Source organism: Lissotriton vulgaris, chromosome 7 (assembly GCF_964263255.1).
Source record: "Lissotriton vulgaris chromosome 7, aLisVul1.2, whole genome shotgun sequence".
NCBI lineage: Eukaryota > Metazoa > Chordata > Amphibia > Caudata > Salamandridae > Lissotriton > Lissotriton vulgaris.
In genome coordinates this window covers 1,217,545,465-1,217,568,722 of record NC_141695.1, presented here as the reverse complement: position 1 = coordinate 1,217,568,722, position 23,258 = coordinate 1,217,545,465, and the positions used below count along the sequence as shown (strand labels likewise).

The following is a 23,258-nucleotide window of genomic DNA, read 5'->3' as shown; positions in this document are numbered from 1 at the left end:
AATCTGTTAGGTATCAAAACATTGAAGGCTCTAGGAGCTGTGATATGTTGTTCTCCGGAAGGAGTTAGACTCTTTTTGCGTGACTTTAAGGGTCACTATGTATTACGAGAGTTCGGTGTCAGATTGAAAAATGTACCGAAACACTTGTGGGCACAAGGCCCAACAGATGTAGGTTGCATGCACATTACACCATACCGTGTTACACTCAGACCAGGAGTTGTTTTGCCACGTATCAGACAATACACGTTACCACCCGATGCTGTAGTGGCTTTACTGGAAATCATTGAAGAGCTCATTGCCCAAGGAGTGGTCGTAGAGACCGACTCAAATATCTGTAATTCCCCTATCATTCCGATTCTTAAACGTACTGACCCCAATGCACCGCCAGTATATCGGCTGGTGATTGATTTACGAGAACTGAATAAATGCATCGTTCCACAGTTCCCTGTGGTTCCCGACATCTCATCCCTATTGACTGCTATCAATTCAGAAGCAACGTTCTTTACTGTAATTGACCTCAAGAACGCCTTCTTCAGTGTCCCTATTGACCCAGAGAGCCAATACCTCTTCGGATTCAGTTTAAATGGACGAAGTTCCAAATTTTCACGCGCACCTCAAGGATTCACAGAAAGCCCCAGCATCTATAGTCAAGCACTGAAAAGACAACTCGATTGTATTCAAATGCCAGTTAACACCGCTTTACTGCAATATGTCGATGATCTGCTGATCACCGCACGAAGTGAACCCGAATGTGAACTAGCATCACTGACAGTTCTACATTTTCTGGCCGACAAGGGGCACAAGGTGTCTCCTTCGAAGCTACAATTCTGTGTTCAGCAAGTTGTGTACTTGGGTCACTTGCTGTCCAAAGTGGGGAGACAGCTCACTCCTGATCGCATTCAGTTAATTGTAAATATGCCACAACCCCAGACACAAAAGGAAGTGCGGGCCTTTATAGGCCTCACCTCGTACTGCAGACAATGGATTCCCCAGTATGCATTTCTAGCTAAACCACTCATTCAGTTGACAACACAGGAGGCAGCGACTTCGACTGCCCTTCCTTGGACTCAGGAACATACACAGGCTTTTGAGGAATTAAAGAAAGCTTTATGCCAAGCACCAGTTTTAGCAACACCATGTTACAGCAAACCTTTTACGCTTTTTGTTACAGAACGTGATGGTACAGCGTTGTCTGTCCTCACTCAAGATCAAGCAGGTTCACATAAGCCTTGCGCTTATTTTTCAAGTACATTGGATTCAGTAGCCCAGGCGCTTCCTGCGTGTTTAAAGTCAGTCGCAGCGACAGCCCTAGCAATCAGACAGAGCGATTCAATTGTTTTAGGACATCAATTAACAGTACAAGTTCCACATTCTGTAGAGGTTCTTTTAAATCGAACCCAGACTCAACACTTGACTATAGCACGACTGACAGGTTATGAACTGACACTATTCCAGCCACACATAGAAATCAGACGCTGTAACATCCTGAATCCTGCAACATTGTTACCTTCGATTATGACTAATTCAGCCCGCACGATTGTATAGAGATCATTAATGCAGTAACAAAGCCCCGACGAGACTTAACCGATGTTCCATTGACAAATCCAGACCTGACACTTTATGTGGATGGTTCATGTATGAGAACAAACACAGGAGAATTAGTGGCCGCCTATGCAGTGACCACTGAAACTGAAGTAAAAGAAACATATCGTATTGATACACTGTCCGCTCAAGCAGAAGAGCTCATCGCTCTGACCCGAGCCTGTATACTAGCCAAGAACAGAAATGTTAATATATACACAGATTCACGTTATGCTTTCGGAGTCGTACACGACTTCGGAGTGTTATGGCAAGAACGAGGTTTCCTGACCTCTCACGGTGCCAAGATCCAACATGGTCCTCTCATTCAAGCACTGTTAGAAGCAATACATCTGCCTTCAGGCATATCCATCATGAAATGTAAAGCACATACTAAAGTTACAGATTCCGTTTCCCAGGGTAACGACCTGGCAGACCAAACAGCAAAACATACAGCATTGACTCACACCCAGACAACTGATATGACAAAGACAATAGTACCGACACATTGTATGACAGTTAAGGATCCCACACTAGATGTAATCGATATTCAGACACATGCTACTCCAGACGAAATCAAGAAATGGACTGAACTAGGAGGGATCCAGATAGATCAAGGTTGGATGACAAAGGGAAAATCTACATGGTTTCTCCCCGACTCTATGGTTCAAGTCATAATAAATACAGCACATAGTCCAGCACATCTAGGAGAAAAAGCTATGTTAGACAGTTTACAGAATCTCTGGTACAACAAACACTTACGAGCAGCAGCAAAACAGAAAGTGCGTACTTGCATGATCTGTTGTCAGTTCAACCCAGGTAAAAGCGTCCCTGTAGAGCAAGGTGGATTCCATCCTCCTGATCACCCTTTTGAAGTCCTCCAGATGGATTATATCCAGATGGACCGTTGTCGAGGTTTTAAGTACGTCCTCGTAGTTGTTTGTGCACTTTCCCGTTGGACCGAAGCATATCCAGTCTCAGATTACACTGCCCCGACCACTGCCAGGCAGCTGGTTCGTGAATTCTTCCCACGGTACGGCTTGCCCCATGTCCTGTACTCAGATAACGGACAGCCATTCTCATCCGAGCTCATGAAACAGGTTTCCCTTCTGCTGGGATATCAGTGGAAATTCCACTGCGTCCGACATCCCGAAGCCGCTGGCCTTGTAGAGAGGCATAACCAGACACTGAAAACACGCCTTGCTAAAATATGTAAAGAGAAAGGGGTCGACTGGATAGTCGCCCTGCCAGTTGCACTGTTCTACATGAGAATGGTCCCCCATTCGAGATCAGGACTATCCCCGTATGAAGTGGTCTTTGGACGACCACCAAATATGTGGGGGACGCCCATGCCTAAGAAAATAACCGATGTTGATTGTAATATGCTGACAGATTACCTTGCCTCCTTGATGTCTGCACTCCAATCATGTCGTTCACAGGTTGCTGCAGCCTTCCCCGACAACACTGATGTAAAGCCCCAAGATGTCCGTCCCGGGGACACAGTCCTAATTCGGAACTTCGACAGGAAAAGCCCGCTGGAGCCCCGCTGGAAGGAGCCGAAGATCGTCCTTCTCACCACGAGGACCGCCATTAAAGTGGAAGGCCGAAAGGGGTGGATCCACACGAGTCATATTAAAAAATGTAATGAACTGTTGCCAGAGACTGACTCGTCCACCCCCTCCAAGGACTGCCTCGATACTAAAGACTTTAAAGTTCCAAAAAGAGAGAAAACTCCCCAAGAGGAGTACCGATTAAAGCTTTGATCTAGCAAGTCAGACAGTTTAATTGTTTAAGTCCTCCCCTAGGTGAATCGGTTAAATAGTTTCTGACATGTATCCCCTAAATCGAGATAGAGAGAGAGAGAGACAACTCAAGAAACGTACATATTGTAAATCACTCCATAGTCACTGTATAGTGACATTATTGATTATGTTTTTTCTAAGTCTTCTGATTATTGTTGCTAGTATATTGCTTCCTATATACTACCCTATCTTCAAGCGTGAACAATCTGCTTACAATGTCACTGCTGAACATTCTTTTAGTGAGTTACCCCCCCATGAATTATCTTACAGACTTGCGCTGCGCAACAATACATTCATTAGTATGTTACATCACTCCCATCAGACTAATAATGCTACAAACTGTTGGATATGTGGCCGACTCCCTCCCTATCAGAAATACAAGGGAGTTCTGCCCCTCTTTCCGTACCCGTTCACTCACAATGGCTCCTGTGGAGCATGGTTTAGAATAATTAATTCCCTAGATTCTGATATTGCTGTTTTCAAAGGAAATTGGGTTTGGGGAAACCTGAACTTAGTTCTGCTTAACGCCTGTTATCCTGACAAAAAGGGACTTCCCATAAGAATAGGAACTGATCTAGAAAATGAAGTATATGGATTAGGTAATTATACAATTAACCTTATGATTCTTACTGTTGAATCTGAAGCTGCACCAGTTCTCCCTGCTATGTCAGTATTATCAGTCACGGGTGATTTATGTGTCAGAAAGAAGGGTTCAGTACACTTAGGTCATAGTAAATGTACTACTGTGGTCGAATTCAGTGATCAAGGCAAATCTTCCTTTAGAGCCAATCGTCATTCCTACTTTGTTTGCGGCTATACCGCATACATACGTTTACCTCCAGATTGGGATGGTACCTGTTACATTGCATTCCTTCTGCCACCTGTTTTTCTAGCCCCTCCTGATTATCACAGAAATACAAATCTAGTAAAGGATAGACTCCGAAGAAATCTCCCGATTGTCGACTATACTGAAACGGCATGGGAGCAATACACAGATTTCAATAAAGGATTCTTTTTCTTCACAGGTCCCGTCCAAAATAGTAAGCTAATACGCAGATTAACTAGAACACTCGAAGCAGTAGTGAATGAAACGGCCTCCGCTCTAGGTAACTTAACAGAGGAGCAATCTGCCATGCGGGTTGTTGTTCTCCAGAATCGTCTTGTTATTGACGTCATCCTAGCAGATAGGGGCGGAGCCTGTAAGGTCATTGGGTCAAGCTGCTGTGTTTTCATTCCAGAAAACGCGCCAACAGTATATAAAGCTATTACACGTCTTCATAAAATTGCAAGTTTGATACATCAGAATCCAGGCACCTGGACTTGGTCCGGTTGGTTCTGGACAACGTTGACCGCTTGGGGATGGAAGCTCCTATCCTTCCTGGGCATTGCCCTTGTCATAGTATTCAGTTGCTGCCTGTGCCTACAGTGTGGGCCAGCGATTTGTGGCCTGTGCGTCACTTCATGTATTGAACATTCCAGTTTTCACTTAAAACGCAAAAAGAAGAAAGAAGAGCAAATAATGTTACAAGAACAGACTGATCGGTTTATGAGAATCGATATATCATGAAGGGTCCGTAGGGAACAAGGAGGGAATGAGGAAATATAAATTTTATGGTCAAGAAATGTTCCCTAACGTGTACCCCACCGTCTCCATGTACCAGCCTAAAGTGCATGTAACTTCCCTCCTGTGCCAGCTATGAAGACGCAAATACATTTGCGTCCAACGTTAACATGTCCTCTTTCAGATCCGCCATGAATGGATCGATAATTCAGTTCCTAAGTATGCCATGCCAACGTCTTTATATGGTGTATGTATGGTCAAATTGCACCCGTTTCTAAGGCTCCACAAGGCCCAGATGCAAGTCCAGGCCCCAAGCCTCCTGAAACGCTCCAAAGTTGCAGCCCCCACCTGCATCTCTGAACTCTGCCTTACTCCCTGCGCGGCTAACGGCGCGTAGCTCAGCCTGCTGCTTGCCAAGACTGTATTCAACCTTCGAATTATCTGTTCCGCTCCTTAACATACATTCCTGCCTACTAGTTCAAGTAAACATCTTTCCAGCTGCAGAGCAAAGGGCCTGGCCTCACTGTCTCCGTGCAAGTAATTCATAGCCTCTGTTACCATGGTAGGCCCATGCCCCCTCGCATCTCATGCAGACACGTAGACGCCTATACACGCACTCACAGTCAGTATAGAGTGGCCTCTGCCCAAGAGACCTTTCCCTCTAGATAATATGGTTCCCAAACATCAGATATCAGATATGATCTAGGTACGAGTTGATCTGACATGCCAGACTTCTGTCTCTTTCCGCTAGTGTAAATGTCAAGTCCCCTGCACCTTCCAGTTCCACGTCAATCACACGTCATGCAGCTGCGCGCGCATCCAGGCCTCAGATTTCTGCTGACATTGCATAATTCTGCCAAGTACCCACCTACCTGTGACGTTTCTATGTTCACGCCCAGTTCACGCCTCATGATTACGTATTGCTAACACGTATATGTTCTTATCTTGTTTCTCTCAGCTGTTACGCCTACTGTATTGGTTTCCAGTATACGCTTTAAGTATAAAAGTTATGTCTTGTCAATAAAGTATGCTCTATCCCTTCCTGCACCCCAGGGGTGGCAGGAACAAGATATCCGATCTGGTACCATGACCATTCCTTTGTAAGGAATAAAACCCCTAAGAACTCTAACACCACGGACTCTGCCTCTTTCTTTCCGATTGAGTTATTTTTGTTTAAGTACTTACCTGCATAGAAATTAAGACGGTAAATCAAATATTTACCACAGCATAGTTAAACGCAATTGGGCTCTCATAACTAGCGATGCTGTCCTTGGAGAACATGTCACACAGGCTCCTAGTATAACATATAAAAGAGCCAGAACTATGCAGAATTGTTGGGAGTCTAGCAGTCCGGAAGTTAGAACCACGGGATTGTGGTTAAACAGCAGCAAAGGCTTCCTCAGATGTTCATCCTGCAAGGCCTGTAAAAATGGAGTCAGCAAAACAGAATAGATGACCCCTTTCAGTAGCAGGCCAGTCCCTATTAAATACATGCTGACGTGCAGGACGGAGTGCGCGGTATATGTGTTGGAATGTCCCTGTGGCCTATGATACGTGGGAAGTACACTACCACAGGTGTACAAACAAATACTCCAACAATTGAGGGCCATTTATAATGGCAATACTACGTACCCTGTCGCAAGACACTTTGAAGAGCAACATAATAAAAATCCTGCTCAACTGAGATACTATGTCATAGACACCGTACCCCTGCAGAGAAGAGGTGGGGATCGTGAGTCTGTTTTACGTAAATTAGAGACCAGGCATATAATTCTTTTAGACACCAAGGGGTCCATTATGATATCAGGCTGATTGCCTCCGCCAAAAATAGGGTCACCAGCCGCTACATGGAACCCCCTTTGCGTGGCAAATCTCGGCAACTATGCGATCCAGCTGCCAGACAGACAGTATCCCGTGCATGCAGGGAGCTGTAGTTGTCTACCACACTGCAGCATTCCCAGGCTCCAGGATCAGCTGAGCTCCCTCCAATGGGAATGCCCTGGAAATTACAAAGGAGGGAGGAGGTGACACCCGCAGATGATTCAGCATCTGAAGAAGGCGTAATGGCTGAAATGCATCATGCTGTTTGGTTTGATGATTAAAGGCTTCCTATCAGTACCCCGCTGTGTCCCTGGGTTTCCTTGTGTGAAGATGATTGTGTGGTATATATATATATATATATATATATATATATATATATATATATATATATATATATATATATATATATATATATATATATATATATATATATATATATATATATATATATATTCCACAAAGCCGTTCCACCGCACTTCCCTTCCTCTGGTAACAAAACAGACTGTAAGAAGCCGTTCCACCGCACTTCCCTTCCTCTGGTAACAAAACAGACTGCAAGAACTCGATTTCGTACTGAAATTCGTTTTTATTTAGCCACCATTTTTGCCATAACTCGTTTTGGCCTCACTTGGCCTTGATCACATAATGCGCTAGGGAGTTACCAAGGTATTTTTAAAGTGCAAGTGTATACACATGTGATGTTTGAGTCACATAGACATAAACAACATACTTTCAAAACTCATTAATTTCTGAGCAGTGCATAATTTCAATGTGCAAAATTCTATATAATATATATATATAAAGAACTGAGCGCACTCTGGAGCAAATATTACTTACAATAGTTTATTCCACTACAACCTGAATGACAGACGTGTTTCAGCATGGTTGCCTTCCTCAGTGTCAACAATATATTAATTTCAGTCCTCATTTAAATAAAGTTTGTAAATTCAATAAAAGAGAAATCAGTGACAGTGAAAGTGAAGAAGTTGAAAGTCGGAGTCATAGAAGGGATACAATGGCGGCCATCTTGTAACATATAATGTTTAGGCTTGTCTGAAACCAAATAGAGGGTATGTATCTTAAGCATGATTCGTAGCACCTAGTTTAGAGATAGAAAGGATTATATATATATATATATATATATATATATATATATATATATATATATATATGATGTTTGGAGTGTTTTTAAGGGGATATTTTTGGATTGAGTACCAATGTATGTATCAACACAGTAGGGAAACAACACAGTAAGGAAAGTAGAGGTGTGCAGAAGTAAAAATCAAAAGGTGATGGGATGGGAGATACAGAAATACGGGTATGAGAAGACAGAGGCAGAAGAAGATGAGAGACAGAAAATAGACATGGGGAGAGTATAAGAAAGAGGAAGGGAAAAGAAAGAGGAGGCAGAATAAGAAGACTGCTGAGTGGAAATAAAATAAAAAACAAAATATGAGAACAAAGGAGAGATACAAGAGGAGGTGAGAGTCAAAGAGAGGATGAAGATGAGTAGAAAAGAAGACTACAGAAGTGTTGGGGTGAGACAATGAGAGGGAAAGATGAGGGGAGAGGGAGAAAGCTGGAGAACATAAAAGGCAAAAATAGCTCCCTAAAAGTGAGCAGAGAAAGGCTAGAAGCCAGACAATATATACAGCAAGGTAGATGCAGCCCTGATCTGGGTTGATACTGGCTACCTCCAGCTGATATGCTGATGTACGTAGACTTCCACAGTTCTCTACAGGAACTACAGAGAGAAACTAGGAGACCCTCTACAACACAGGCCACTCCTGGCTTGGTTTTCTCAGGCAGTCTACCTTCTAAGGGGTTTGCCCGTCCAGCAACATGCTGGACTAGTCCAACTGGGCAGTATCTCTTGCAAGGCCATGTACATCCTTTCTCCCTCTCAATAGTCAACCAAGTTCCTAGGCTTTAGGCAGATGCCTAGATCAACCAAAATAAAGAGCAGACATCAAACTATGACCCTCACTTCTCAGATACTTGCTAGTAGTCAAACAGCAACCCTGATCCCACAACAGACTTTCGAGTACTCTGCAGCGCCCTTCTTTTCTTGATCATGGAGTATATGGAACTAGAACAAAGTGCAGTGGTCTGGGTTCATTTTTCATATGCGTTTTCTTGAGCACAATTTAGATCCACTATATCAAACTTCAGAACCGTTTTGAGGTGGTTCACTTCCAAATGTTCTACTAAGTCTACTCTCCAAACACAACCCTCATGTAAAGTAATGTTTTTCACAGCAGGTTGTAATGGGGTGGTCTTCAATCCGAAAACATGCACACAGCATTATAAGGCTTCTGCATCTTGCTTCAATCAACCCCTCTGAGCAGCAATCAGGAACAGACAAAAAGGGACACCTGATCTAAAGACTTCCTTGCTTTTAACAGCAGAAACTTCTGTCCACTCTTCATTCATACCATCTACCAAATTGCATTCCTCAGGAAGAAATAATGAGCAGCTCTTTGATAATAAAGTCTTCATTTAATTTTTGAAAGGTAGAGCTGTTTCATTCTTCCTTATTTTGATGTCTGGATATCCATTCAGAGCCACAGGAAACCACGCAACACACTTCCACTGTCTGAGAATGTTGTACTGTTCTGTCATTTAAGCTATGTTAAACCATGCTGCACACATGCTATTTATTCACAAACACAGTGACATACACATAGGATGTCAATGCAAGGCTGTTTGTTTTAACATGTCAGTAGCACTTTGTATTAGAGGGATCGGATCGGGTTTCTCACTCAGATATATAGATCTGGTCAAGCACAAATGAAGCCACCACCTTCGTACATGCTAAAATCCAATCAGGCACAGAATTCCATTGTTCACTTTGAGGGTACTGGCAGTGTGGCTCATTAGGCCACAGCACAGTAGCTCACTTTGTCAATGTCTCGACTAGGCCACTGCACACCCACTAGATTAGCATAATGCCAGGGTCAAAAGTACAAGTGAGGGTGCTAGGTAGAGATGCAAGAGGCCTTCATGTCATAATATTCACTCATATACTCATATATCATGTAGGGACATTACTATCCCAACAGGATACTTCAGAACAAACTAAATCAACATCAGCGTTATCTTGAAATGCATCAGGAACCTTAATTCTACTTCTCCTGATTCTCCCATTCTCTCTGACACTGAAAAGCTTGATACCTTAAGGCTGTTGAGCTAACTTCAAACAAAATGCACAGACAAGCAGTCCATGTATCAAAGTTTGTAATGATCACCAGAAGTGAATAGGACGTTTTATCTGTGTCACTGGAGTGAGTCCTCCATGCGCTCCCATGTAAATTTCTTCTGCCATGTGCTTAACTTATTCTTATCCTATTTACATTTAGTGTGTAGTGCTACATGGTTTCATGGAGATGCTCATTTGTATGTATGCTTGTGAATGGTAAAACACATTGTAGACACTGGATTACAAATTAAATCAAAGCACGCTTTTGATGGTTCTTTGCAGAAATCCATAAAAGCTTAAATCAACAGAAGATCCATAAAAATGTACAAACATTAAAATACTTTAAATAAATAAATAAAATACATGTTTATACAAACAAATAAATAACCAAGCTCATAAAAATCCATAGATGATAATATCAATCACAAGTTTTCCTCAATCACATAGTGCCGCTCAGAAAACTTATCACAATAAAATATAATTCTTCGGGTAACAATTGTATATATAAGCAAGCGGCACACACTTGTCGGAGGCTCCATTTTTTTAACAATGGTATGATTAACGCCTTCCATGGAACCTCATAAAATTTACAAAATATTGAAAAATGCAGGGTATCCTGTGTAGGCATGGGCGGAAAATCCGTTCCGCTCGCGGATTTTGCGGATTTTCGGGAAATCCGCAATCCGCGAGATTCGCGAATCTCCCGCAAAATCCGCATATCCGCGAGCAGCGGATTTTGCTCACACTGCTCGCACTGTTCGCGTGAGTTCGCGTGAGTTCGCGCCCCGCGAATAAGTGCAAAATTGCAGAAATACGATCTTAGCAAAACTGAAAGTAACTACTTACCAGGTTCAAAAGTTCAGGCTCATCATTAGTAGCCATTTCCTGTAGTGCTTCCTGAGGGGCCCCTCCAGAGTTCAGTTGCCAGTTGAAACTATTATGTGACCCTGCTCTGAACCTCAGAATAGTTACACATATGCCACAAAGGTCCTGAATTACAGCTAAGGGAGACAAGCAGGAGCCAGGCTGGAAGTTAAAATCCATTAATCAGCCCCTAATTCATTATTGTCAGTTGGGGCAGGGCAGGTGTTGTAACTAATTTTGCAACAATGAAAGCACTTAGCAAGTGCAAAAGATCACTAATCAGGGCGCACTAAGGAAGCAGGTGCCAGCTAAAAAAATATTCTGTGACACATTAATCAGCCCCAAATTAATTCAGGTCACTTGAGGCAGGGAAGGTGTGCTTTGCTTTGCCGAAAATAATGTACACTGGACAACCAGAGGGTGTGGTGATGAAACAGAGGGTGGCATGGGTGGGCCAGAGGGTGGCATGAGTAGTCAGAGAGTGGCAGTGGTGACAGAGAGTGGCAGTGATGAAGAAGAGTGTCCCAAACAGGCTGGACACGTAGAAACAACAAGTTCGCAAAACTTGCGACCCGACAGGTAAGTTCGCAAATTGCGAAATTGTGAAAAACCCTCGCGAACTGGCAGAAACACGGGCGAACACAAAAAAAAAAAAATCCGCAAATTCGCGGGAATTCGCGGATTTTGCGGATTGCGAATCCGCAAATCCGCAAAATTCGCGAACGCGAGATCCGCAAAATTCGCTCATGCTTAATCCTGTGGAGACAACAAGTCACAGTCACAGAGCTCAAGGGGGTGACCCTAATTCCTCACCTGGGGACATGTCAACACAAAAATGTAAAAGACCAAACTTAAATCTAGTCAATAAAAATTGCTTGTATGTGCTCATAACAAGATAAGGATTAACAAAAAGGGTAGACTTAAATAAATTATTGTTGCATTTACAAGGTTTCATAAGAGCGCACTCTTCTGTAGCTGAAGACGTATGAAAAAAACAAATGCTTTGGCCCACTTGCGATCTAACTTTATGATTCCCTACAGTGAGCTATACAGCTCACACTTTCCTAAACTCTGAGAAAGATCCTTAATATATGTGAGCCAAGGAATTTGAAAAGACCTATCAAGGGACATGGAATCTTTTAAAATCTCCTTGTTTAGTTTTGCCATGGGTCTAACCACAACGAAAGTGGGCAAAACGTCTGTTATATAGCCCACCACTAATTCTTCATGAACTGAAAATGTCAGAGCACTGTGCTGAACACATAGGAGACATCTTTTAAAAGAATATCTCAGAGACTGCAAGTCAGCCTGATCGACAAACTCCCACACCTCACTTCTCTAAACTACGTTAGAGATACTCTTAGCCCAATACACTTGTAATAGGACCTGAATTAGTCTCCTCCCAAGTAAAGAGGCAATATTACATACTGCTGAGTTTGCCCTTATGAAATCCTCCTTTTTTCTGTTCACCAATGGGTGCCAACTCATTTGGGAGTCAAAGAGCAATCCCAAATAGGAAAGAACTCCAGTCTTTGGGATAGCACTGGACCCCAAAATAAAGTTGCATGTCTTAGTCTTACGTGGACCTACCACCATCATATAGGATTTTTGAACGTTCACTGTCAAATCCATGTCTTCCATGTAGTTTGCAAATGAATCCAACAAGGGCTATAACCCCTTAGCAGTTTTTAACATGAGTATAGTATCGTCTGAATTATAAGAGCACCTGCAAACACTGGGAACCCACATGAGGGGAATCTACACCAGTGCCGATCAAAGCCTATTCCAAACTATTGAAATATAAATTAAAACAAAATAAGGCCACAATGCAGCCCTGGCAAACCCCCTTTTGATAGAACATCTATGGGAACATTTGAAATCACTAGCATAATGACCCGAAGCAGTGGTATTCATATGTAAATTTCTTAAGAAAAGGACAATATCGTGGTCCACCCCCATGGACAATATAAGCCACCATAATTTCCCTCAATTAACTCAATCAAATGTGGAGAAGTGGGCCATGAATTCTAAATGGATAGAACCTGGGTGAATCATAGTGTATTTAGTTAAGATCATAAAAAGATTCAAATACTGGTTATCTATTGACCTCCCAGTGCCAAAACCAAACTGCACATCTGGTAGGACATCATTGTCCTCAGCCCACTACCCCAATCTGTCCAAGAGCATACGCCCAACTATCTTTACAGCAGGAAACTGCCGCTAAAGCGGGGATAATGGGCTTGATAATATGCCCTTGTGAATTCCCATAGAAGCCCAGGTTCACACCAGAACTTGGGCTTCTATGAGAATTCACAAGAGCATATTAGAAAGCCCATTATCGCCCCTTAAGCTGCAGTTTCCTGCCGCTAAAGTGGCAATAATTTTAACACAGTTGATAATATGCCCCTTAGTCTGTAACATGCCTAGTTGTCCCTATCTCCCTTTTTAAAGATAGGGATAATAATAGAACAAGCCCATGATTGTGGTGGTCTCTCCCTCACTGCCACATTAACCAGTGAGGTTAAAACCTGGTCCCATACGAATGATACTCCTCGACACCAATCTGGGACATGGAATTGGCCAAAACATGGGAATCTACCACTAGACACAAGATAAGCCCTACTCTCTCCCCGACTAAGTTTTGGCTCCTCCACAAAGCCTTTTGGACTCCAGCACGTCTCTTCTTACATAACATTAGAGACAACAACACCTGCTGGAACTGTAATGAGGAAAGGGGCGACCTTGAACACTTATTGCTAAAATGCGTATGCGTTAAAACCTTTTGGGATAAAATCCTAGAGTTTATTACTAAAGTATTCTCCCTCTCCTTCACAAGGGAATTTTCTTCCCTAGTACTGGGTTTTACTAAAGCTACTTCGTTATCTGAAGACGACAAGGCCTTAGTTGACCTTCTTTTCACGGCGGCTGTGAAAATAATCTTGAACAACTGGAAAGATACAAGAAAAGCATCCTTTAAACACTGGCTAAACTGGATCTCCAACCTAAGAGGAGCTGACAATATTTCACTCCTAAACACCCCTTGGCGTCCCCCCCCATCGAAAAATGTGGTCTTCTCTAGACAACTATTTCAGTGTACACAAACCCCCATGACTTTCCCCTCCACACTCCCAGATGCCTGTGCCCAGTTCTCCATTGGTACACTTTCCTCTGGGCTTACCCTGTAGATGTTTTTCCCTGAGAGGTTGTCACTTATACACCAATACTCACCACCTGTGTGTAGATACTATATGTGCTGTTTATGAATAATGACATGTCATCGCCACGCATCTTTTTTATTTCAGTTCAAGTCTTATTTTGTTTTGACCTTATTTTGTTCTGACCCTATAATACTGTTAACACCATTGTATCTGTTCTCTCAGTATGGACTGATTGATATATTCACCAACATATTGGGTACTCAAACCATGGTCAATTGTATTTTGTTTTATCATCCTTGTATGTATGTTTTTAATTTTGTTGGAAACTCCTAATAAAAATTGGTGAAATCATAAAACCTGGTCCCATACCTCAGCATCCCCAATGTACATATCATGCGGGATGTCATTGCGACCCAGGGACTTCCCCCTAGTTAACCCTGCTATTCCCGTCTTCTCTTAATAAAGGGAGAATACCATTTTGGAAGTCCCAACTAGCACCCCTTCCTCCATTCCTTCAGACACATCTTAGGTTTCAAAACACTACTCAAAAAAGGACACACAACTGTCCTCTGTGATATGTGACCCCAGAGATACTGTGGATTGAGAGGCCATGAATGCACCATCTCCACATGTTCCAGAATTTGGAAATGTTTCTTAGGGTACTGGCAATAAGCAGTTTTTGGCATCCAAAATACTTTAAGACATTCTTCCTCTGCACAAGCTCTTTTTCATATTGGAAATGACTATACTTCACAAGGGTGGGATCTCTAGGGTTGGTACTCAAATCATTTATAAGCCACGTTTGTGCCAGGATAGACCCTTTATCAAACCATCTGGCCCCTTACTTGGTGCCACAAGATAACTGGGCCTCCAGAAAACTGGACGTCACTTTGGAAATAAAGTGAAATGCTCCAAAACATCCCCAGTCACACTGCTATCCTCTAGAAATACCTGAGTTCATTTTCACAGCGAGTATAATATGCCCTATAGAATATATCAGGTTCCAACTGAGACCACCTCAATCTCCTCCCCTGCAACATAATGGCAGTAATACCACTTGATCCCACTGGGCACTTTTGAATCAAGGTGGACTGACCAAAACAAATGCACACTGGGTTATGGTCACTGAAGGGGCTATTGGAATCTCTGGTAATTATGTAAATGTACATGTATGTAATGTACATGTATTTATATAGCGCAAATCGCCCACATCGCAGGCATCTATGAGCTTGCTTAGGGAACCCGTCCTGGTATTCCCCTGTGAGATACCCCGGCAGGGTATCCACAGGTGAAAGCCAGGCATCCCGCCGCGAGGGAGATTAAGCAAGCTATTGCCCAGAGTCGCAGATTGTGAAACCGTGAGTCGAGTAGGCACCAGAGCGAGAATTATCGAGTCCGTGGAATTATTGAGCCCAACCACCGTCGGGGCGGGGAATTGAACCCTGGTCCAGGGCCGATCTCAGCTTCCGGGTCTGCCGCCTCTAACCCCTGAGCCACACTTCTCCTTAGTTAGTGGGGAGAGCAAAGTACAAACACAAATAAAGCCAATATATGTCTCACAGCCCTTCCCTATAAAAGTTGGATGTAAGGCTCTCACAGTAGGGGAAATCTTCTCCAGGATAAATACTAGAATAAACTCATTCAACAACATGTTCAGCAAAAAATCTTGAAGTGTATTTTCAAGTCAAGTCAGGAGTACCTTTATTTCGGTTCAAAGAACCCTAAAAGTTTCACAATCTAAACAAATATTTACAATTTATAGGGTGTATGTTCATTTTGATTGCTCGATAGTAACATACAGGCTGCTGCCCCCTCACCCTGGGATGCCCACACAAAAGAACATTAATGAATCTATCCACCACAATGTCCACTGATAGTATGTTAGTACCCTAAACTTTTCTTAGTAGCAACCCCATGACCTAAATGTGTTAGATTGTTTGGGTGGTATTGAGCATTGTAAAAATGTAACAATATCAAATAGGAGTGACCAACGGTGGTACATTTTATACCCTGAGTAGTGGGAGCCCCAGTGTTTGTCACATTCAGCTTTCCCTTTATTGCCAAGGTTACATACTGGATTTAATTTTGCGAGACCCAAGACTGAGTGGCGGAGCATGTGGAGATAGAAGTATTTTCCCAGACAGATTTGTATATTGCTGCATTCCTGAGAGCTGGGAGAGACACACTCTGGAAGAAGAAGAGCTGGGCTCTTTAGTACACTTCAAACAGCTTTTGCTTCAGGGATAGGTGACTGGAAAGCGGCCTGGGCACATCTGAGGGAGGAGATGGTGCAGATAAAAGAATCATAAAAAGTAAAGCTGTGGCGCAACTTAGCATTTTGATGCACATACAACTATGGCCGACATCCAGATATGACCCTCTAATAACTCCAATGGCCTGTATTGTGCATTTAATAGATTTGGAGTCACTCCTGCTGTGATAGATTCCTCTCTGGCAAAAAAAGCAGGGCAGATATTGGGGAAGCACGCTTCAAATACTAACTTCAAAGCCTCCAAATCACATTTTGTGTTTGTAAATTAACCATAAGAATGGGAGCTTGAGGCCTCCATAACTGTCAACTGTCAAACAGTCAGTTGGGCTGTGGAAGAGGGAAGTTCTGTCAGACTTCTGCCTGTGATGAGGATTGGAGGCTAAGGCCTGTCAGCCTCACAACTAGTGACTGGGACATCACTAAAAGAATCGAAGACCACTTACCCCTAGAGCCTGGAGCACCCATCCCTGTCTGTTTTGCAAGATCAAAGTACCCAATTAAGATCAGGAGAGTGCTTGGAGGGAGAGTGTTTCAGACAGGGATCCTGGGAAGTCGATCCCCACAGTGAGAACTGAGTAAATAGCTGCTGCAATGATTGTTCCGTATATGTCCTAGGGGTCCGCTGTGAACATTAATGTATGCCTATCGCTGTTGTAGCCCATGTGCAGAGTGAAGTCAGTGACCCTGTTTGCCATAGGGGGCTATCATGATGATTACTGTCAAGCAGATGGTGCCATAGTCCATGTGCTAAGTGAAGCCAGGGACCGTGTTTGCTATAGTGACTGCTGTGAAGATAAATTTACAGCCATGCTGATGGGGCTGTTGCCAGTGTGTGGATTAAGGTCATTGACACATTACACCAGATGGGGAAACTGCGAAAAACAAGGGACATTGCCTAGTTAAGTGATTGTCGAGGTGAGAGGGCGCCATGCTGACCTGTGCAGGCCTGAGCTCCACCAGAGGATCAAAAGCCAAGTGTCTGTCTCCCTCACTTGTTAGGAGGATCAGAGAAACTTACTGCCTCACCGTTGGAAGCGTCATGGAAGCCTTTCCTCTGTCCCTGCAGAGCTGAGTGCTACTCACCATCAGCATCTGCTCCAGCTCTCTGCAACGTATGATGCAGAAATACTCCCAGGGACTCCGGTAGAGCAACCCCTGTAGGAGCTTAGAAGACTGATCACAGGTCTGGAAGGCCCCAGAGAACTTTGGTCAGCCACATAGTGCTTTAGGTGCTGGAACATGTATGACTTTTGGAAAAGTCGGAGTGGGCCTCCTGAGACTCTGATTACTAGGGGGCTTCACTTGAATGTCACCTATAGCGAATGGAGAATAGCAACTACCAGTAGTGAGAGGGAAGTGGGACTCAAGGACCCATCTTTTGAACACTAGAGCCCCAACCTCATGGGACTGTGTGTATTATTTGTGTATGCCATGTTATACTTTGTGATTGTATATGAACGCAAGGATTTGATTGGACAATCAGTTATTGCTGCTATTGAACATATTTTGAGTTGTGAGACTGTGTTCACCCGATGCATCTAACTACCCCATGAGAAGCCTTGGGCTGCTTGACCTGCACTACTACTGAGAGACAAGTGCTGAAGGGGTACTAGGCTTAGCTGATCAGGATCAAAAGAAATCTGAGCTCCAGGATATCAGGAGTAAAAGGCCTTAACCCATATGGATGGGCCCAGTAGCTCCTGCTTGCCCCGTCCCTCTGAAAGAAGGTATGACACCCATGTACTATGTGTTTTCAGAAAATTACTGAAATCATACACAAATCACCCACCCATCAGGTGGTTGTCAATCTATGTATTTAATAACTCACCCTTTCATTCAGCATTTGTGTGAATACATGTATTCATGTGTAAAAGTGCATGCTTGAATATGTGTGGCTGTGCTTGCTTGTGTCTGGGTAGAATATATGACATTACTACACAAACATTTACAAAGCACGCCTTTACAACACAGTTTTTAGTTAGCAACTACCATTGCATTCCATGGTTTTACAACACATACCATTACAATGCATAATACTTTTAGGGTAAGAGAAGGGTAAGTGTTGGATAGTGTAGGGGTAAAAATTACTATAACCACTACAGTGAATGCAACAGTAGGTTAAGTGTTGGATAGTGTAGGGGTAAAAATTACTATTCCCACTCCAGATAGTGCAACAGTAGGGTAAGCGTTGGATAGTGTAGGGGTAAAAATTACTATTCCCATGTACCCCAAACCCATACCCACCCTAAAACTAAAACAATCTCCATTACTTACCTTGTAAAGCGTTGTAATGGCATGTCTTGTAATGGTATGCGTTGTAATGGCATGTGTTGTAATGGTATGCATTGTAATGGCATGCGTTGTAGTGACTTGCGTTGTAATGCCTGCGTTGTAATGGCATGCAATGTAAATGCAGTAATGTTCTAACAGCTGTGTTGTAAAAGTAGTGCATTAGGATGACTGCGTTGTAATGGTTGTTTCCCATCTGAGTATTGTTAGATTCGGGGGTTTCTGGTTTCTGGTTGGCACAGATATGCACTTGTGGCAAACAGGGACCTCTCCTCTAGTCAGGGCAAGGGACTTGCTCCTAAAAATAACCCCTGCTCACCCTCTAGGTAGTGTGGTGCGAGCAGACAAGGCTAAACTTCAGGGCATTTAGTAGTTAAGCATTTATGACCACATACAGTAAAATAGAATTACACCACAAATGGAATCCAGGTGTAGTTATGCATAAAAATAAGTACTTTATATCAATTCTTTAAGTAGACTTACGACAAGACCAAATAACATTTCTAAAAAAAAGGAGCCACAAGATTGTTTAGGCAAAAGCGTTTCTCAAAAATCAGTGCGTAGCTCTTTTAGTCGTGCACGTAGCACACTCTTGGCCTGACTCCTTACACTGGGCTCACAATGTCAAATGATCCTCTCCGGTCGTTGGGGACCTCAGGGTCCGCGGCGGGCTCACCGGGGGCACGAACGGGGGCACAGTACCTTGTGAGGAGTGGAGTCCGGTTCGCAGGCGGCGTTCACTTGGGCAGGCACCCTTAAGTTGCTGGTGGCTCCTCCTGAGGTCGAGCCGGGCTCTGGCGGCATCTCGGTACACGGCAGAGAGCAGGCGAACCTCGTGGAGCGAGTGAGGCGGCCTGTGGCGGGTGCTGTGGGGAAATGCGGGCAGGCACTGCACGAGGCCACCAGTACGTGACTTACAGTAGGATCGGGGTGTGCGGCGCGGCCCACAGGAATCCAGAGTGCAGAGCGGGGCGGCCTGGTACGCTTCGTACGGGCCATTCAGGGCTTCAGGCAGCACGTCTGGTGCGATTCCGACAGGAGGGGCGATATGAGCTCAGTGCGATGCGAACAGGGGAGAGTGAGGTGTGTGAGGGCGGGTGGCCCAGTGGGAAGTAGGATGAGCGGCTCAAACTCGAGCGGGGCTCACACACGGCGGGGGCAGCCAGGCACAAGCGTCATGGCCCAAGGAGGGGACAGGGGGTCAATACTCCAGCGGGGGAAAAGGCATAAAGGTCCACAGCAGGCTGGGGGAGAGCCCAATGGTCATGGGGCACAGTTCAGGGGGCAAGCTCGCTTCCAAGCCCTCGGAGATCGTTTTTTTATTAAATGCACAAGTAGATTTCAAAGAGTCTTTCTCAGTCCTTCTCCTCTCCTTCTTGCAGCAAGGCACCCACCACAGGCCAGTCTCCCAGGTCAGAGACAGTAGTCCTCCATGCAGCTTTCCCAGGTCCTTCTCTTCGGGCAGAGGTTCTTCTTGGCGCAAACAGGATCTGATTTCTTAGGAGCCCGACTCCTACTTTTATACACAAAATCCTTTGTTCTTGCAGGCCAGGGGGGCCTTTGCCTAATCCAGTCCAGTTCCTGAGCACTTTGTTTTGGGAAGCTCTGGCTTTTCTTTCAGCGAGCAGGGCAGGGACCTCAGACGCTCTGCAGGAGGTGGAGCCAGCATTGTGGTGACAAGTACAGTCCAGGAGTTGACAGTCTTCCCCTCTCTCATCACAAGGTACAGGGCAGAGACATCAGCCGCTCCCCAGGGGGTGGAGACAGCATTGAGGTGGCAGAGCACAGCCCTATTCAGAGTCAAGGGGCACTCCCCCCACCCATCCTTGTGTAATCCCTCCATTCACCACCTGTCAGCCCCAGCCTGTCTCTTGGAATTCCCCAGCCATGTCACACACAGAAACCGGACAGCAGATACACATCCTGGCAGAGGCTGGCTGAAATGGTTAGGCAAGCAAAGACTAACTTTATAAAAGTAGTATTTGCAAACAGAGGATATTAAAATAAACTTTACTAAAATATGTATTTTATTATTCTGAATTCAGGCATGCTCTCTGAGTCTGTCGGATTATAGAGTGTAATAATTCCAGCAGCCCATTCAGGCCTATGGAGAACAGATAGCCTTACAATACTGAAAACACAAATGGCTGTAATTCACTATTAAGACATGCCACAAACATCAGGGCTTGTCCTACCTTATGCTTACAATGCACCCTGCCCTTGGGCCTACCATAGGGGTGACTAATATGAAGCTAAGGGAAGGTTTAGGGACTGGCAAGTGGGTGCACTTGCCCAGTCAGCATGACAGTGCCAGACTGCACGCAGGTTCTGCAATGGCAGACCCTAGACACATTTTACAAGGCTGCTTCTGTGGGTGGCACAACCAGTGCTGCAGGCCCACTGGCAGCTTTTGGAGTTACAACCCCTGGCACTCATGGTGCACTTTACTGGGGTCTGACAGTAAACCAAATCAGCCATACATGGAAACCAATCACATATAGCAATTTTACAGTAGGGGGAGCATATGCACTTTAGCACTGATCTGCAGTGGTAAAGTGTCCAGAGTCATTATACCAACAAAAACAGGTCAGAGAGAATATAGGGGGAAGGCAAAATGTTTAGGGATGACCCTGCACAGAGGGCAAAGTCCAACAGGTATATTGCTGCAATACACAGACAAATGGGACATCATGAAAGTAGAAAGACATATGCTACAATAATGACATCTAGTGGGAGTATTTACAGGGGATGGCATTAAAAACCATACGAATGGCTAATTCACAATATTGTACTTTTCCATTTAATAGGGCTAACATTGAGAATTCCAAGATTTCAATGATATAAAAGTCATAATAGGGTGTGAGTATTGTCTGGATGAGAATCCTGACTCTTAGGGTCATTCCTTCAATTTACATATATGCACACTGAATCTTTCAGAACGGATATTAAAATATTGATGACTTACAGTCAGGAGCTCCGCTTTTTGCAGAAGCGCTATTGTCTCTTGCTTTACTGCTTTCGGATCCTTAAAGAGAAAAAAAAGAGAGTTCACTATCCAAAAAATAAAGAATAAAATTACATTTGCAATGCATAGCTATACTTATACATAATATTAGCTGGCCCAAAGTTCCTGGTTATCTAAGAAAAAATCTACCAGGACTCCATCAGGGCCCGGTGCTTTTAGCCTATTGCACTGTGTCAAGGCATGAATTATTACTTCAAGGTTAAATGATAAGTGGCTTTGTAAGGGGTGTACTGGTAGGACTATAGACAAAGTGGGTACCTCCTCATCATTCCCAAATACTGTTTTAAAGGGTAATATCTGTATCTGCTTTTAAAAAATGGTCATTTATTACAATCCAGAACCCTTTACCACCACGCATTATGGCTGTTTTTTGTAATTTCTCTCATGCCTACTCTTTCAAATGCTCGCAATCTTGCTGAGTCGTATTTACAAAGCAGGGATCTCACCAGGGTGATGTCTCGTGGGATCGTTCCCAAGCCGGATGGAGTAATCTTAGGGCTTTTGAACAAACACCAATAAACTACCTTGCCTACCATTGTGGGTTGTGTGTTTTTGGACAAAAAAAACTTTCTTTTGATTCCCACTAAAATGTGATCAAAGGCTAAAAGTGTTGTTATAACAAATGGATTTAAATCTAAGCACTAATCAATGTCTTCTCTCATTTTAAAAAGAACACCTCCAATAAACTTTTGGGTATTAAACTTTTTCCCATTTTAGAGTGACTCCATTTTTCTTCCCAGTAAGGGGTCTAGGAAAAGGATTCTGAGTGGATTTTGGTCATTGGGCACATTGCATATACGTAGTGATCCCTGCATGGTCACTAAAAGCAAAAAAAGTTATTTGTGAATGTAAGAAACATGCACCACTAGTCTCAGCTGCTCTGTGGTATTGTTGCGAAGGTTAATAATCTCAAGATTGAGGGTTATTAATAGTCTATTAAGACTATCTCCATACTCATTAAGATTAAAATGAAGAGGGCACTCTCCACTATCCGGACCCGGCAGCCAAGGGTAGGCACAACGGGCTCTGACTGAGGCAGATGAAACCTTAAACCACTATGGTTTCCCCCTTGATGTCAGACCTACTGGGTACTGTTGACACCTACACACTCTAACCATTAGGCAAGAGCAGTGCCAATCAGGTAGTACAACCAATGAACTTTATTGTAAACTGATACTTTGATAGGTCATGTTTTTGTGATAGTAGTTATTTATTAGGTCCTGAAGAACCGCAGTCAATGTACTAAGGCGAGAAACATGTTGACCACACTTGTTGCACGCTAGTTCTGTATCGTGACTTGGAAACCTAAGTTCCAGCGATTACAGACTACGTTCTGTTTTTACTTGTGGCAGAGGACCACCAGAATAAACTGTTCTCAGGTATCTTGTGCCACATTTTATCCTCACCCACACTATCCACTCTCTCCTGGCCCCTCACCAACACTTCACCCATAGGCAGTTGGATAAAAGATCTCCGCTAAAGAGCCCCTCTTTGAGGTGAGCCCGTTGGACATTGCACCGCCTGCCCAACTAGGAGCACTGCAGATGATGAAGCATGACACTTGCAAGGGTGTGTGAGGCCACTATATCCAACAAATTGGATACCCAGGGTAGTCCTCCACTGAGCACTATCCCCTCCATCCCCGTGACCGTTCTCTTTCCTTAAGGAACAGCTCAGTCGTTTTGTTAT

The 23,258-nt window shown here is 43.8% G+C and overlaps 1 protein-coding gene across 1 annotated transcript in view; it reads right to left on the bottom strand.

The window, feature by feature from the left end:
* Positions 1-23,258, bottom strand: part of LOC147703273 (uncharacterized) — a 155,636-nt gene that overhangs the window by 101,690 nt on the left and 30,688 nt on the right. The window contains exon 4 of the mRNA XM_086929484.1: positions 21,510-21,569. Within this exon, the coding sequence (XP_086785610.1) occupies positions 21,510-21,569 (60 nt within the window). The remainder of the gene's footprint in view (positions 1-21,509; positions 21,570-23,258) is intronic.